General features: G+C 42.4%; 1 protein-coding gene across 1 annotated transcript in view; it reads left to right on the top strand.

The window, feature by feature from the left end:
- UPF1 (UPF1 RNA helicase and ATPase) overlaps nucleotides 1-18567 on the top strand; it is a 526107-nt gene that overhangs the window by 194091 nt on the left and 313449 nt on the right. Inside the window, 1 exon segment of the mRNA XM_053700065.1 lies at nucleotides 1484-1499. Coding sequence (XP_053556040.1) covers nucleotides 1484-1499 — 16 coding nt within the window.

Raw genomic sequence — 18567 nt, 5'->3', positions numbered from 1 at the left:
TCGGTCGAATGACTGGGGTGGGCGGAGCCTAGGAGGGACTATGTGGCCAGCTTTGCTGGGACTCTTTGCCATTTCCTGTTGGGGAAGAGATGTCCCACAAGTAAGGATGACGTCGTGGACCGGACACACCGTTGGAGAAAGTAATTTATCAGGTAAGCATAAATTCTGTTTTTGAGGGTTTACTCAAAAAAGATATATGTACACCAGGGCTTTAGATGGCAACCAGCTGGGTGCATTGTTAGTCACTAGTGCTGCGGTATATTGGCTCTGATGCTATCAGGGCAGAAACTTTTTTGGATGAAATCCAAGATAGGATAAAAGCTCTTAAACTAGCGAATTCCTTTATTACGGATGCTTCCCTTCAAGTTATCAAACTGGGAACAAAGATTTCGGGTTTCTCTATTCTATATAATTTATTTATTTATTTTTAAATATTCATGAGCACATTTTTTTCTTTTCTATTTTGAAGGCACTTTAATGATTAGTGTATAAAATAGTGTGTGTAACTCATTATTGCTCCTTTGCATCCCTAACCTATAAGTGATTATAATAGTAAATAGAAAAAATTACGTTGAAAGATCCATTTCTACAGTTTTAAAATAAATGCACTAGTATGGTTTAAAACATCCATACAGAGCTATGCTAAGAAAATGTATAACATTACTGAATTCTTTAACAACTTAGAAAATATAAGTTAACAAAAAAGACTGTTCTTCTCTGAGAAAGAAAGGGACACTTAGAAGTATCTCAGCGTAGCAGTATATACTGAGGAAATTTTATGGGAGACTTTAGTGTGTGTCTAATGTACCATATGTAGTAAGCCTAGCAAACTTTCCCTAAAAATAAAAATGTATTGGAATTTAGGTGCTGAGTTAGTGTCTGCAAGAAAAAAATAACTTACCTCTCCTACTTTACAACAAAAATGTTCTAAAATAAACATACAGATTTGAAAAAAAGGCCTTAATCCCATTCAAATCTTTGTATACAGAATCAACCCTTTACATCTTAAAGGGACACTGATTTAAAAAAAAAAGTTATGATTAAAGAGACGGCGTAAACCAGTTTTCATATAACTGCATGTAATAGACACTACTATAAATATGCACAGATGCTGATCTAAAAAGCCAGTATACAACCTTTTAAAAACGTAAAAAAATATTTTGCATCTTCAAACAAGAAATAAGAAAAAAAGGTGGGGGGGGGGGGGTGTTTTGTGTGCATAACTTCTCACCCCCCCCCAGTCAATACTTTGTAGAGGCACATTTTACAGCAATTACAGCTGCAAGTCTTTTGGGCTACATCTATAAGCTTGGCACATCTAACCACTGGGATTTTTGCCCATTCTTCCAGGCACAACTGCTCCAGCTCCTTCAAGTCGGATGGGTTCCGCTGGTGTACAGCAATCTTTGTCATATCACAGATTCTCAATTGGATTGAGGTCTGGGCTTTGACTAGGCCATTCCAAGCCTTTTAAATGTTTCCCCTTAAACCACTCAAGTGTTGCTTTAGCAGTATGCTTAGTCATTGTCCTGCTGAAAGGTGAACCTCCGTCCCAGTTTCAAATCTCTAGAAGACTGAAACAGGTTTGCCTCAAAAATTTCCCTGTATTTAGCGCCATTCATTATTGCTTCCATTCTGACCAGTTTCCCAGTACCTGTCGATGAAAAACACCCCCACAGCATGATGCTGCCACCACCATTCCTCACTGTGGTCATGGTGTTCTCGGGGTGATGAGAGGTTGGGTTTGCGCCTAACATAGCATTTTTCTTGATTGCCAAAAAGCTCAATTTTAGTCTCATCTGACCAGAGTACATTCTTCCATATGTTTGGGGGGGTCTACCACATGCCTTTTGGCAAACAGCAAACCTGTTTGCTTAGTTTTTTCTTAATGGCTTTTCTTTCTAATGACACGATGAGTCCATGGATCATCTAATTACTATTGGGATATTCACCTCCTGGTCAGCAGGAGGCGGCAAAGAGCAACACAGCAAAGCTGTTAAATATCACCTCCCTTCTATCCAACCCCAGTCATTCTCTTTGCCTACGTTAGTGTAAGGTAAAGTTAGGTGTCTGTAAATATTCTTCAATCAAGAGTTTATTTTATTTGCATTACTAGTATCTGCTGTTTTTACTCCTGGGTGTAGCTGTAGTCCATGTCAGTCACTTCAGTAGAGCATTGGTGACTTTTAAGCAAAGGTAACTTGTGGGACATAATTCTCACTGCTCCTCCCTCATATTTAAATAAGTTGCTGCCCTTATTTTCCACAGGTCAATGTGAGGGAAAGGACCTCTCCAAACCTAGTGAGCTGCCTTGCTGCCAGGCAGACTTTGAGGTAAGTGCTAATTTATTTTCTTAAGCTGCACTTTACTATTTCCCTAACAGGGATATTTAATACATTACTCCTAGTGTTGTAAGGGGATTATGTATGGCAGTATTGCAGGCACTGGGGACTTGTGGAGAACTTGGCTCTCTTTGCTGGTTTTGTTAACGTTTTTGCATTGTCTGCTGAGACGTTATTTTTGACACGCCCACGATGGGCACGGCTTGTGTTGAGGTAAAAATGTATCTATTGCGCATTTGTTATTCTCTCACTTCCTGTGTATGGAGGAGAGATATCTGCATCTTATTATTTTTCAAGTTTAACTGTCATTTGTTGGCCTGACATTACTGAAACAGCTCCAGCTGGATTCTGGTTTTAAAAAATAAAGCAGTTTCTTTATAAATAGGCACCTCAGCAAAGCTATTGCTGAGGTGTAGAGGCTGTTTGAGGTGTTAAGACGTTTTTATTACTCTGTCTTGTGAAATAAAGCAGTTTCGTTTTTGCATTGCATCAAAAATAAAGCAGTTTCGTTTTAAAAATGAAAGAAACAGTAACTTTTTTTTTCTTTATTTAAATTGTTCATTATTTATATTTATTCTGTTAAGATGGAACAAGACTCTGTTACAGTTTACAGATGTCCTTTAGGTTTGAATGCTAATATTGAACCACCAACTCCTTTTTGTTCCTCATGTGTTGAGAGAACATTAAATCTTAATGATAGATTTTTTGAGTCTATATTGTCTAAGACGTATGCTGTCCCGGAGTCTTCTGACAATGTGCAAGATATGCCGCATTTTTCTCCTCGGGTGTCCCAATTTTTAGTACCCATTAATTCAGTGCTCCGGCTGGGATCTCCTTGCAAGATATTGCTTCCCTCATGTCTTCTGCAGTTTCTGATGTGTTGTCTGCTTTTGTTGTCATGCTACAGGGAAAGTGCAAGAGGAAGTCTAAAGAATCAGTGCGTAAGGTATCTGACTCAGTCGTGGCTATAATGAATGTTTCCTCTCATAAAATTGATGAGGAGGATTTTTCGGTAGCATCTGAGGGTGAAATCTCAGATTCTGACAGTGTAATTCCTTCCTCTGATTCTGAAGTTGTATCCTTCAGGTTTAAGCTGGAACACCTCCGTTTACTACTCTGGACGACCCTGACTCTGTCATTGTCAACCCTAAAAAGTCTAGTAAACTTAACAAGTATTATGATGTACCTTCCATGCTGGAATGTTTTCCCTACCAGATCTTGCTTCAGAAATTATGTTTAAGGAATGGGAGAAGCCGGGTATTCCTTTTTTTCTCCTATTTTTCTCCTATTTTTAAGAAGTTTCACATTGATGACTATCAAGGAGTCTTGGCAAACGGTCCCCAAGGTGGAAGGGGCAATTTCCACTTTAGCTAAGCGAACTACTATTCCCATAGCGGATAGCTGTTCTTTTAAGGACCCTATGGATAAGAAACTGGAGGGTTTTCTTAAGAAAATGTATGTTACAATGGCAACCTGCGGTGTGTATTGCTATTACCGTTTCTAGGTGGCAGCGGCATACTGGTATGCTGCGTTGTCTGATTGCTTTCAAACAGACATTCCCCTTGAAGAGATCCAGGACAGGATCAGGGCTCTTAAATTGGCCAATTTAATTTCTGATGCTTCCCTTCAAGTTATCAAGTTGAGAGCAAAGATTTCTAGTTTCTTTCATGTAATTGGCAAGAGTCCATGAGCTAGTGACGTATGGGGTATTCAATCCTACCAGGAGGGGCAAAGTTTCCCAAACCTCAAAATGCCTATAAATACACCCCTCACCACACCCACAATTCAGTTTTACAAACTTTGCCTCCTATGGAGGTGGTGAAGTAAGTTTGTGCTAAGATTTCTACGTTATGCGCTTCTCAGCATTTTTGAAGCCTGTTTCCTCTCAGAGTACAGTGAATGTCAAAGGGATGTGAAGGGAGTATCACCTATTGAATGCAATGGTTTTCCTCACGGGGATCTATTTCATAGGTTCTCTGTTATCGGTCGTAGAGATTCATCTCCTACCTCCCTTGTCAGATTGACGATATACTCTCATATTCCATTACCTCTACTGATAACTGTTTCAGTACTGGTTTGGCTATCTGCTATATGTGGATGGGTGTCTTCAGGTAAGTATGTTTTCATTACTTAAAACACTCTCAGCTATGGTTTGGCACTTTATGTATTTATATAAAGTTTTAAATATATATGTATTGTACTTATATTTGCCATGATTCAGGTTTCAGTATATTTCCTTTTGCAGACTGTCAGTTTCATATTTGGGAAATGCATTTTTTTAGAAATGTACTCTTACCTGGAGTGTAGTCTTTTGTCACTTTTTCTAAATCACGGGCAGAATTAGGCTTGCAAGGTCACAAAATGCTAGTTTATTGCGTCATTCTTGGCGCAAGATTTTTTTTGGCGCGAAGTTACGTTTGTTGACACAAATTTGTAATTTCCAGTGTCTTAGCTGACGCCCGGGTTCTTTCACAAGGTTGCGTCATCTATGACGCGAGTCTGTCGTTTCCGGATGTTTTTGGCACCAATAAGATTTTTCTCTTGTAAGTTGTATCCAGTCCACGGGTTCATCCATTACTTGTGGGATATTCTCCTTCCCAACAGGAAGCTGCAAGAGGACACCCACAGCAGAGCTGTCTATATAGCTCCTCCCCTAACTGCCACCCCCAGTCATTCTCTTGCAGCTCTCGACAAGATAGGAAGTATCAAGAGATATGTGGTGACTTAGTGTAGTTTTTACCTAAAATCAAAAGTTTGTTGTTTTTAAACGGTACCGGCGTTGTACTGTTTTACTCTCAGGCAGAAATTAGAAGAAGAGTTCTGCCTGGAGGTTGATGATCTTAGCGGTTTGTAACTAAGGTCCATTGCTGTTCTCACACATAACTGAAGAGTATGGGACAACTTCAGTTGGGGGAACGGTCTGCAGATTACCTGCTTTGAGGTATGTTCAGTATATTTATTTCTAGAGAGATGAATGAGTTCTAGAAAATGCTGACAGAGCCTTGTGTATTTGAGGTAAGCCTGATGCAGTGATTTAACAGCGACTGGGATCATGCTTACAAAACAGGGTAATACTCTTATTACTTAGTGACAGTTAAACGTTTACATGAATTCAAAAATAGGACGTTTTTTTCTCTGAGGGAGATAACTCTTTATTTGGGGTTTAGTTTCCACATGGCTAATCAGATACTCCTAGGAGTATTTTCTCAAGGCCCCTCTGGCATCCAGTACATGGTGGGAGGGGCCTATTATAGCGCTCTAACTACGCAGTTTTAATTCAGACAGACATCCAGCTTCCCTAGAGGAGTCCTCTGGCACCTGAGGACCATTATAAGGGGTTTATTTCTGCACAAAATCATATTTGAGGGCAGGTAGGAGCCTCAGCAGAGCTGTGGCAGGGCGCTTAACTGTCTTGTAACGTTTTTTAACGTTTTTAAATCCGGTTTGGGGCCTAAGGGGTTAATCATCCATTTGCAAGTGGTTGCAATGTTGCTTTAGTCCCTTACACACACTGTAAAAATTTCAAAGACTTTACTATATTTTTACACTGTTTTGCAGTTTAAGTGTTAGTTTTTTTTCTCTTAAAGGCACAGTAACGTTTTTGTTTAATTGCTGTTTCACCTTTATTAAAGTGTTTTCCAAGCTTGCTTGTCTCATTACTAGTCTGTTAAACATGTCTGACATAGAGGAAACTCCTTGTTCAATATGTTTAGAAGCCATGGTGGAACCCCCTCTTACAATGTGTACCAAATGTACTGAAATTTCTATAAACTATAAAGACCATATTATGGCCCTTAAAGATTTATCTCCAGGGGATTCTCTGACTGAAAAAAGGAGATTATGCCATCTAGCTCTCCCCATGTGTCAGAACCCATAACTCCCGCTCAAGTGACGCCAAGTACATCTAGCGCGTCTAATTCTTTTACCTTACAGGACATGGCGGCAGTTATGAATGCTACCCTCACAGAGGTATTTTCCAAACTGCCAGGCTTACGAGGAAAGCAAGACCGCTCTAAGGCTAGAACTAATACAGAGCTTTCTGACGCTTTAATGCCTGTGTCCGATATACCCTCACAATACTCAGAAGTCGAGGCAGGTGAGCTTCTATCTGTGGCTGACATTTCAGACTCAGGGAAGGCGTTGCTTCAGTCTGATTCTGAAATGACAGCGTTTAAATTTAAGCTTGAACACCTCCGCTTATTGCTTAGGGAGGTTTTAGCGACTCTGGATGATTGCGACCCCATTGTGGTTCCAGAGAAATTGTGTAAAATTGACAAATACTTTGCAGTGCCTGTTTACACTGATGTTTTTCCAGTCCCTAAGAGGTTTTCGGAAATTATTACTAAGGAATGGGATAGACCATGTGTGCCGTTCTCTCCCCCTCCTGCTTTCAAAAAGAGGTTTCCCATAGATGCAGCCGTACGGGACTCGTGGCAGACGGTCCCTAAGGTGGAGGGAGCAGTCTCTACCCTAGCTAAGCGTACAACTATCCCCGTCGAGGACAGTTGTGCTTTCCTAGATCCTATGGATAAAAAATTGGAGGGTCTCCTTAAGAAAATTTTTATTCATCAAGGTTTTATTCTCCAGCCTCTTGCATGCATAGTCCCAGTTACTGCTGCAGCGGTTTTTTGGTTCGAGTCTCTTGAGGAGGCTCTGCAGGTGGAGACTGCGCTAGACGACATTCTAGACAGGATTAAAGCTCTTAAGTTAGCTAATTCCTTCATTTCTGATGCCGTTTTCTCCAACATTGGTGTGTCCGGTCCACGGCGTCATCCTTACTTGTGGGATATTCTCTTCCCCAACAGGAAATGGCAAAGAGTCCCAGCAAAGCTGGTCACATGATCCCTCCTAGGCTCCGCCCACCCCAGTCATTCTCTTTGCCGTTGCACAGGCAACATCTCCACGGAGATGGTTAAGAGTTTTTTTGGTGTTTAAATGTAGTTTTTATTCTTCTATCAAGTGTTTATTTTAAAATAGTGCTGGTATGTACTATTTACTCTGAAACAGAAAAGGATGAAGATTTCTGTTTGTAAGAGGAAGATGATTTTAGCAGACAGTAACTAAAATCAGTTGCCGTTTCCACATAGGACTGTTGAGATGAAGTAACTTCAGTTGGGGGAAACAGTTAGCAGACTTTTCTGCTTAAGGTATGACTAGCCATATTTCTAACAAGACTGTGTAATGCTGGAAGGCTGTCATTTCCCCTCATGGGGACCGGTAAGCCATTTTCTTAGTCAAACAAACAGAATAAAGGGCTTATTATGGGCTAAAAAACTGGTAGACATTTTTATGGGCTAAATCGATTGCTTTATTTGTGCATATTATTCAAATTTAGGCTAACAATTGACATTTATAATCTTGGGGAACGTTTATAAAACGGCAGGCACTGTATTGGACACCTTTTTCAGTCAGGGGGCCTTTCTAGTCATAGACTGAGCCTCATTTTCGCGCCATTAATGCGCAGTTGTTTTTGAGAACAGGGCATGCAGATGCATGTGTGTGGATCTAAGAATCTCTGAAAAAGCTTTGAGAAGGCGTATTCCCCTCAGCAAAGACTGTATCTGGGACTGTATAGGGGTTAAATTGAAAAACGGCTCCGGTTCCGTTATTTTAAGGGTTAAAGCTCTGAGGATCTGAAAGTAGTTGGGAAAAGTTCCTAGAAGGCTTCATTTGGTATCGTATTCCCCCCTGGGTTTGGTAAAGTCGCAGCAAAGGCTGTAGCTGGGACTGTAGAGGGGTTAAAACTGTAACTTATTTTAAGGGTTAAAGCTCTGAAAATTGGTGTGCAATACTTTTAAGGCTTTAAGACACTGTGGTGAAAATTTGGTAATTTTTGAACAATTCCTTCATACTTTTTCACATATTCAGTAATAAAGTGTTTTCTGTTTGAAATTTAAAGTGACAGTAACGGTTTTATTTTAAAACGTTTTTTTGTGCATTGTTGACAAGTTTAAGCCTGTTTAACATGTCTATACCTTCAGATAAGCTATGTTCTATATGTATGAAAGCCAATGTGTCTCCCCATTTAAATTTATGTGATAATTGGGCCATAGCGTCCAAACAAAGTAAGGACAGTACTGCCACAAATAATGATATTGCCCAAGATGATTCCTCAAATGAGGGGAGTAAACATGATACTACATCATCTCCTACTGTGTCTACACCAGTTTTGCCCATGCAGGAGGCCCCTAGTACATCTAGTGCGCCAATACTTATTACCATGCAACAATTAACGGCTGTAATGGATAACTCCATAGCAAATATTTTATCCAAAATGCCTACTTATCAGAGAAAGCGCGATTGCTCTGTTTTAAACACTGAAGAGCAAGAGGACGCTGATGATGATTGTTCTGTCATACCCTCACACCAATCTGAAGGGGCCATGAGGGAGGTTTTGTCTGAGGGAGAAATTTCAGATTCAGGAAAAAATTCTCATCAAGCTGAACCTGATGTTGTGACATTTAAATTTAAATTAGAACATCTCCGCGCACTGCTTAAGGAGGTGTTATCTACTCAGGATGATTGTGACAATTTTGTCATTCCAGAGAAATTATGCAAGATGGACAGGTTCCTAGAGGTTCCGGTGCCCCCCGACGCTTTTCCTATACCCAAGCGGGTGGCGGACATAGTAAATAAAGAGTGGGAAAAGCCCGGCATACCTTTTGTTCCTCCCCCTATATTTAAGAAATTATTTCCTATGGTCGACCCCAGAAAGGACTTATGGCAGACAGTCCCCAAGGTCGAGGGGGCAGTTTCTACTCTAAACAAACGCACTACTATTCCTATCGAAGATAGTTGTGCTTTCAAAGATCCTATGGATAAAAAATTGGAAGGTTTGCTTAAAAAGATTTTTGTACAGCAAGGCTACCTTCTACAACCAATTTCATGCATTGTTCCTGTCACTACGGCAGCGTGGTTCTGGTTCGAGGAACTAGAAAAGTCGCTCAGTAGAGAAACTCCATATGAGGAGGTTATGGACAGAGTTCACGCACTTAAATTGGCTAACTGTTTTATTTTAGATGCCGCTTTGCAATTAGCAAAATTAGCGGCGAAAAATTCAGGGTTTGCTATTGTGGCGCGCAGAGCGCTTTGGCTAAAGTCTTGGTCAGCGGATGTGTCATCAAAGACAAAATTACTTAACATTCCTTTCAAAGGTAAAACTTTATTTGGACCTGATTTGAAAGAGATTATTTCAGACATCACTGGGGGAAAGGGCCACGCCCTTCCACAGGATAGGTCTTTTAAGGCTAAAAATAAGCCTAATTTTCGTCCCTTTCGCAGAAATGGACCAGCCTCTAATTCTGCATCCTCTAAGCAAGAGGGTAATGCCTCACAACCCAAACCAGCCTGGAAACCAATGCAAGGCTGGAACAAAGGTAAGCAGGCCAAGAATCCTGCCACTGCTAACAAGACAGCATGAAGGAGTAGCCCCCGATCCGGGACCGGATCTGGTGGGGGGCAGACTCTCTCTCTTTGCTCAGGCTTGGGCAAGAGATGTTCAGGATCCTTGGGCGCTAGAAATAGTTTCTCAAGGTTATCTCCTGGAATTCAAGGAACTACCCCCAAGGGGAAGGTTCCACAAGTCTCACTTATCCTCAAACCAAATAAAGAGACAGGCATTCTTACATTGTGTAGAAGACCTGTTAAAGATGGGAGTGATACACCCAGTTCCAATAAAGGAACAAGGAATGGGATTTTATTCCAATCTGTTCGTAGTTCCCAAAAAAGAGGGAACGTTCAGACCAATTTTGGATTTGAAGATCCTAAACAAATTTCTCAGGGTACCATTGTTCAAAATGGAAACTATTCGAACGATTCTACCCACCATCCAGGAAAGTCAATTTATGACTACCGTGGATTTAAAGGATGCGTACCTACATATCCCTATCCACAAGGAACATCATCAGTTCCTAAGGTTCGCTTTTCTGGACAAACATTACCAGTTTGTGGCTCTTCCATTCGGATTAGCCACTGCTCCAAGGATTTTCACAAAGGTGCTAGGGTCCCTTCTAGCGGTTCTAAGACCAAGGGGCATTGCAGTAGTACCTTACTTGGACGACATTCTAATACAAGCGTCGTCCCTGTCAAAGGCAAAGGCTCATACGGACATCGTTCTAGCCTTTCTCACATCTCACGGATGGAAGGTGAACAAAGAAAAGAGTTCTCTGTCCCCGTCAACAAGAGTTCCCTTCTTGGGAACAATAATAGATTCCTTAGAAATGAGGATTTTTCTGACAGAGGTCAGAAAGTCAAAACTTCTAAGCTCTTGTCAAGTGCTTCATTCTGTTCCTCGTCCTTCCATAGCGCAGTGCATGGAAGTAATAGGATTGATGGTTGCAACAATGGACATAGTTCCTTTTGCACGAATTCATCTAAGACCATTACAACTGTGCATGCTCAAACAGTGGAATGGGGATTATACAGACTTGTCTCCAATGATTCAAGTAGATCAAAAGACCAGAGATTCACTCCGTTGGTGGCTGACCCTGGACCATCTGTCCCAGGGAATGAGCTTCCGCAGGCCAGAGTGGGTCATTGTCACGACCGACGCCAGTCTAGTGGGCTGGGGTGCGGTCTGGGAATCCCTGAAAGCTCAGGGTCTATGGTCTCGGGAAGAGTCTCTTCTCCCGATAAACATTCTGGAACTGAGCGATATTCAATGCTCTCAGAGCTTGGCCTCAACTAGCAAAGGCCAAATTCATAAGGTTCCAATCAGACAACATGACGACTGTTGCTTATGTGTAGTGAAAAGTACTCCTCTGACTCACGGGAATCCGTACTGCTAGCGGTTGCTGTGAAAGAAATGACCTCACCTTCAGACCACCTCTGTCCCGATGACTGCCGTCTCCTCTGTACCCGTTCTCGTCCGTGCTCGGGGAATTTTTCTGGACGGCGTCTGACGTCACTCTCTCGTGACCGTACCTTGCCAATCACGGGACAGACTGGGTGCGCGGTGTCCTTGTTACTCTCCAGCTCCTACCGATCACAGCAGTAATGTGAATTACACCTACCCGGAGCTCTCACGGGTGAAATTCGGGCTGGCAGCCCTATTGCGGCAAGCAAAGGCCCCTTCCTAGGCCGAACGATATCCACAGAAAAAAGAGAAAGCCGCTAAGGTAAAACTCAGTACTTTATTAATCAACATAAAAACTTGATGCCAGCGTGCAGTAACAAGTATTTTAAACAGCTGTTTAGTCACAAACAGGCCAGTCTGACGCGTTTCGGCTGATATGCCTTATTCATAGACTTAATTTTGTTAGTTCACCTGTGGGACTTTAAATGCCCCCTCACAATCTGATTGGTGGCCTGTGTAATGTGTCTGTAATAACTCCTCCCTTATACGTAATTGACATTGATTGACATCTGCCTTTGCACTCAACATACTTTTCATTATTAAAGCCTGTCACAGTTGCCTATTATATTCATAGACATGACACGTTTGCCTCAGTCATTTCTGGATCTATTATCAAAAACCCAATTAGGATGAGAATAAGGGAGAAATACGTATAGATTTCGTATAGACTGTTGCTTATATCAATCATCAAGGGGGAACAAAGAGTTCCCTGGCGATGAAAGAAGTGACCAAAATAATTCAATGGGCGGAGGATCACTCCTGCCACTTGTCTGCGATCCACATCCCAGGAGTGGAAAATTGGGAAGCGGATTTTCTGAGTCGTCAGACATTTCATCCGGGGGAGTGGGAACTCCATCCGGAAATCTTTGCCCAAATAACTCAATTATGGGGCATTCCAGACATGGATCTGATGGCGTCTCGTCAGAACTTCAAGGTTCCTTGCTACGGGTCCAGATCCAGGGATCCCAAGGCGACTCTAGTAGATGCACTAGTAGCACCTTGGACTTTCAACCTAGCTTACGTATTCCCACCGTTTCCTCTCATTCCCAGGCTGGTAGCCAGGATCAATCAGGAGAGGGCCTCGGTGATCTTGATAGCTCCTGCGTGGCCACGCAGGACTTGGTATGCAGACCTGGTGAATATGTCATCGGCTCCACCATGGAAGCTACCTTTGAGACAGGACCTTCTTGTTAAAGGTCCATTCGAACACCCAAATCTGGTCTCCCTCCAACTGACGGCTTGGAGATTGAACGCTTGATTCTATCAAAGCGTGGGTTTTCAGATTCGGTGATTGATACTCTGGTTCAGGCCAGAAAACCTGTAACTAGAAAAATTTACCATAAAATATGGAAAAAATATATCTGTTGGTGTGAATCCAAAGGATTCCCATGGAATAAGATAAAAATTCCTAAGATTCTCTCCTTTCTTCAAGAAGGTTTGGAGAAAGGATTATCTGCAAGTTCCCTAAAGGGACAGATCTCTGCTTTATCTGTCTTACTACACAAAAGACTGGCAGCTGTGCCAGATGTTCAAGCATTTGTTCAGGCTCTGGTTAGGATCAAGCCTGTTTACAGACCTTTGACTCCTCCCTGGAGTCTAAATCTAGTTCTTTCAGTTCTTCAAGGGGTTCCGTTTGAACCCTTACATTCCATAGATATTAAGTTACTATCTTGGAAAGTTTTGTTTTTGGTTGCAATTTCTTCTGCTAGAAGAGTTTCATAGTTATCTGCTCTGCAGTGTTCTCCTCCTTATCTGGTGTTCCATGCAGATAAGGTGGTTTTGCGTACTAAGCCTGGTTTTCTTCCTAAAGTTGTTTCTAACAAAAATATTAACCAGGAGATAGTTGTACCTTCTTTGTGTCCGAATCCAGTTTCAAAGAAGGAACGTTTGTTACACAATTTGGACGTTGTCCGTGCTCTAAAGTTCTATTTAGAGGCTACAAAAGATTTCAGACAAACATCTTCCTTGTTTGTTGTTTATTCTGGTAAAAGGAGAGGTCAAAAAGCGACTTCTACCTCTTTCCTTTTGGCTTAAAAGCATCATCCGATTGGCTTATGAGACTGCCGGACGGCAGCCTCCTGAAAGAATCACAGCTCACTCCACTAGGGCTGTGGCTTCCACATGGGCCTTCAAGAACGAGGCTTCTGTTGACCAGATATGTAAGGCAGCGACTTGGTCTTCACTGCACACTTTTGCCAAATTTTACAAATTTGATACTTTTGCTTCTTCGGAGGCTATTTTTGGGAGGTTTTGCAAGCTGTGGTTCCTTCCGTTTAGGTGACCTGATTTGCTCCCTCCCTTCATCCGTGTCCTAAAGCTTTGGTATTGGTTCCCACAAGTAAGGATGACGCCGTGGACCGGACACACCAATGTTGGAGAAAACAGAATTTATGCTTACCTGATAAATTACTTTCTCCAACGGTGTGTCCGGTCCACGGCCCGCCCTGGTTTTTTAATCAGGTCTGATGAATTATTTTCTCTAACTACAGTCACCACAGTATCATATGGTTTCTCCTATATATATTTCCTCCTGTCCGTCGGTCGAATGACTGGGGTGGGCGGAGCCTAGGAGGGATCATGTGACCAGCTTTGCTGGGACTCTTTGCCATTTCCTGTTGGGGAAGAGAATATCCCACAAGTAAGGATGACGCCGTGGACCGGACACACCGTTGGAGAAAGTAATTTATCAGGTAAGCATAAATTCTGTTTTTCAGTTAACCAAACTAACGGCTATGAATTCAGGTTTTGCCATTTTGGCGCGTAGGGCGCTATGGCTTAAGTCCTGGTCAGCAGACGTTACTACAAAGTCTAAGCTTCTTAACATCCCCTTCATGGGACAGACCCTATTCAGGCCCGGTCTGAAGGAGATCATTTCTGATATTACTGGAGGAAAAGGTCACGCCCTTCCTCAGGATAGGTCCAATAAGAGGACCAAACAGAATAATTTTCGTTCCTTTCAAAACTTCAAGAGTGGCGCAGCCTCAGTTTCCTCTAATGCAAAACAAGAGGGAAATTTCGCCCAGTCCAAACAAGTCTGGAGACCTAACCAGGTTTGGAACAAGGGGAAGCAGGCCAAGAAACCTGCGGCTGCCTCTAAGACAGCATGAAGGAATAGCCCCCGATCTGGGACCAGATCTAGTAGGGGCAGACTTTCTCTCTTCGCCCAGGCTTGGGCAAGAGACGTCCAGGATCCCTGGGCGCTAGAGATTGTTTCCCAGGGATATCTTCTGGAATTCAAAGGTTCATCTCCAAACGAGAGATTTCATCTCTCACAACTATCTTTAAACCAGATAAAAAGAGAGGCATTCTTACGTTGCGTTCAAGACCTACTGGTTATGGGAGTGATCCACCCAGTTCCAAGAGAGGAACAGGGGCTGGGTTTTTATTCAAACCTGTTTTATAGTTCCCAAAAAAGGAGGGAACTTTCAGACCTATCTTGGATCTCAAGATCCTAAACAAATTTCTCAGGGTCCCATCCTTCAAGATGGAGACAATCCGAACCATCCTCCCTATGATCCAGGAGGGTCAATATATGACTACCGTGGACTTAAAGGATGCTTATCTCCACATTCCGATTCACAGAGATCATCATCAGTTCCTCAGGTTCGCCTTCTTAGACAGGCATTACCAGTTTGTGGCTCTTCCCTTCGGGTTAGCCACGGCACCAAGAATCTTTACGAAGGTTCTAGGGTCCCTTCTGGCGGCTCTAAGGCCGCGGGGTATAGCGGGAGCCCCTTACCTAGACGACATTCTGATTCAGGCGTCGACTTTTCAAATCTCCAAGTCCCATACGGACATTGTTCTGGCCTTTCTGAGGTCTCATGGGTGGAAAGTGAGCATAGAAAAGAGTTCTCTCTCTCCTCTCACAAGAGTTTCCTTCCTAGGAACTCTGATAGATTCAGTAAAAATTTAAATTTTTCTGACAGAAGTCAGGATATCAAAACTTCTAACTTCTTGCCGTGCTCTTCATTCCACTTCTCGGCCATCAGTGGCTCAGTGTATGGAAATGATCGGCCTAATAGTAGCGGCAATGGACATAGTTCCGTTTGCCCGCCTACATCTCAGACCACTGCAACTCTGCATGCTCAACCAGTGGAATGGGGACTACACAGATTTGTCTCCTCTGTTAAATCTGGATCAAGAGACCAGGGATTCTCTTCTCTTTGGTGGTTATCTCTGGTCCATCTGTCCTGGGGAAAGAGTTTCCGCAGGCCAGAGTGGACTTTAGTGACAGATGCTAGCCTTCTGGGCTGGGGCGCAGTCTGGAACTCCCTGAAGGCTCAGGGTTCGTGGACTCAGGAGGAAGCCCTCCTTCCGATAAACATTCTGGAACAAAGAGCGATATTCAATGCTCTTCAGGCTTGGCCTCAACTAGCTGCGGCCAAGTTCATCAGATTTCAGTCAGACAATATCACGACTGTAGCCTATATCAACCATCAGGGGGGAACAAGGAGTCCCCTGGCAATGATGGAGGTTTCCAAGATAATTCTATGGGCAGAGGTTCACTCTTGCCATCTCTCAGCTATCCATATCCCAGGAGTAGAGAACTGGGAGGCGGATTTTCTAAGTCGGCAGACTTTTCATCCGGGGGAGTGGGAGCTCCATCCGGAGGTATTTGCCCAGCTGATTCAATTTTGGGGCAAACCAGAACTGGATCTGATGGCGTCTCGTCAGAACGCCAAGCTTCCTTGTTACGGGTCCAGGTCAAGGGATCCCTATGCAGCGCTGATAGATGCTCTAGCAGTGCCCTGGTCCTTCAACCTGGCTTATGTGTTTCCACCGTTTCCTCTCCTCCTTCGTCTGATTGCCAAGATCAAGCAGGAGAGAGCTTCAGTGATTTTGATAGCGCCTGCGTGGCCACGCAGGACTTGGTATGCGGATCTGTGGACATGTCATCCTCTCCACCATGGACTCTGCCGCTGAGGCAGGACCTTCTACTCCAAGGTCTTTTCAAACCTCAAAATCTAATTTCTCTGCGGCTGACTGCTTGGAGATTGAACCCTTGATTTTATCAAAACGTGGTTTCTCCGAGTCGTTCATTGATACCTTAATTCAGGCTCGAAAGCCTGTCACCAGGAAAATCTATCATAAGATATGGTGTAAATATCTTCATTGGTGTGAATCCAAGGGTTACTCGTGGAGTAAGGTCAGGATTCCTAGGATACTATCTTTTCTCCAAGAAGGATTGGAAAAGGGATTATCGGCTAGTTCCTTAAAGGGACAGATTTCTGCTCTGTCTATTCTTTTGCACAAGCGCCTGGCTGATGTTCCAGACGTTCAGGCGTTTTGTCAGGCTTTGGTTAGAATCAGGCCTGTGTTTAAACCTGTTGCTCCGCCATGGAGTTTAAATTTAGTTCTTAAAGTTCTTCAAGGGGTTCCGTTTGAACCCTTGCATTCCATAGATATCAAGCTTTTATCTTGGAAAGTTCTGTTTTTAGTAGCTATCTCTTCGGCTCGAAGAGTTTCAGAGTTATCTGCCTTGCAGTGCGATTCCCCTTATCTGATCTTCCATGCAGATAAGGTAGTTTTGCGTACCAAACCTGGTTTTCTTCCTAAGATAGTATCTAATAGGAATATCAATAAGGAAATTGTTGTTCCGTCACTGTGTCCTAATCCTTCTTTAAAGAAGGAACGTCTGTTACACAATCTTGACGTGGTTCGTGCTTAAAGTTTTATTTGCAAGCTACTAAGGATTTTCATCAAACATCTGCATTTTTTTACTCTGGAAAAAGGAGAGGCCAAAAGGCTTAGGCAACTTCTCTTTCTTTTTGGCTGAAAAGCATAATCCGTTTAGCTTATGAGACTGCTGGCCAGCAGCCTCCTGAAAGAATTACAGCTCATTCTACTGGAGCGCTAGCTTCCACATGGGCTTTTAAAGATGAGGCCTCTGTTGAACAGATTTGTAAGGCGGCGACTTGGTCTTCGCTTCTTACTTTTTCTAAATTCTACAAATTTGATACTTTTGCTTCCTCGGAGGCTATTTTTGGGAGAACGGTCTTGCCGGCAGTGGTGCCTTCCGTTAAAGTGCCTGCCTTGTCCCTCCCTTCATCCGTGTCCTAAAGCTTTGGTATTGGTATCCCACAAGTAATGGATGAACCCGTTGACTGAATACACCTTACAAGAGAAAACAAAATTTATGCTTACCTGATAAATTTCTTTCTCTTGTGGTTTATCCAGTCCACGGCTCGCCCTGTCACTTTAAGGCAGGTGTTTTTTATTTTTAAACTACAGTCACCACTGCACCCTATAGTTTCTCATTTTTCTTGCTTGTCTTCGGTCGAATGACTGGGGGTGGCAGTTAGGGGAGGAGCTATATAGACAGCTTTGCTGTGGGTGTCCTTGCAGCTTCCTGTTGGGAAGGAGAATATCCCACAAGTAATGAATGAACCCATGGACTGGATACAGCACAAGAGAGAAATTTATCAGGTAAGCATAAATTTTGTTTTTTGCTGTTTGTTGTGCGTCATACTTGCCGCCAAATATTTTCATTATTTTAGACCCCATTTCTATTTGCCTCTTGCCTTTTTTCTATGTCAGAGGGCTATTCTGTTTGCATTTTTTCCCATTCCTGAAACTGCCATATAAGGAAATTGATCATTTTGCTTTATATGTTGTTGTTTTTCTCTTACATTTGCAAGATGTCTCAATCTGATCCTGTCTCAGAATTCACTGCTGTATCCCTGCTGCCTGATAACAGTTCTACCAAAGCTACGTGCATTTGTTGTAAACTTGTGGAGATTATACCTCCAGCTGTTTTTTGTAATAGTTGTCATGATAAACTTTTACATGCAGATAATCTATCCATCAGTAGTAGTTCATTACCTGTTGCTGTTCCCTCAACATCTAATGCACAAGATTTACCTGTAAATTTAAAGTAATTTATTTCTGATTCTATTCAGAAGGCTTTGTCAGCCAATTCCGCCTTCTAATAAATGTAAAAGTTCTTTTAAAACTTCTCATAAGGTTGATGAAATTTCAAAATAACCAGCAACATACTGAATTATCCTTCTCTAATGAGGATCTATCTGATTCAGAAGATCCTGTCTCAGATATTGACACTGATAAATCCTCTTATTTAAATTGGAGTATATTCGTTATGTGTTAAAAGAAGTGTTGATTACATTGGATATGGAGGAAACTAGTCCTCTTGTTTCCTCCATATCCAATGTATCTATCTAGTAAACGTTTAAATTCTGTTTATAAACCTCCTGTGGTTATTCCAGAGGTTTTTCTCGTTCCTGATGCTATTTCTGATATGATTTTTAAGGAATGGAATAAGCCTGGTACTACTTTTATTCCTCCTTCAAGGTTTAAAAAATTGTATCCTTTGCCAGGAGTTAGATCCCCAAGGTTGATGGGGCTATCTCTACT

This window comes from Bombina bombina, chromosome 2, assembly GCF_027579735.1.
Source record: "Bombina bombina isolate aBomBom1 chromosome 2, aBomBom1.pri, whole genome shotgun sequence".
Classification (NCBI taxonomy): Eukaryota; Metazoa; Chordata; class Amphibia; order Anura; family Bombinatoridae; genus Bombina; species Bombina bombina.
This window is presented reverse-complemented; position numbering and strand designations above follow the sequence as displayed.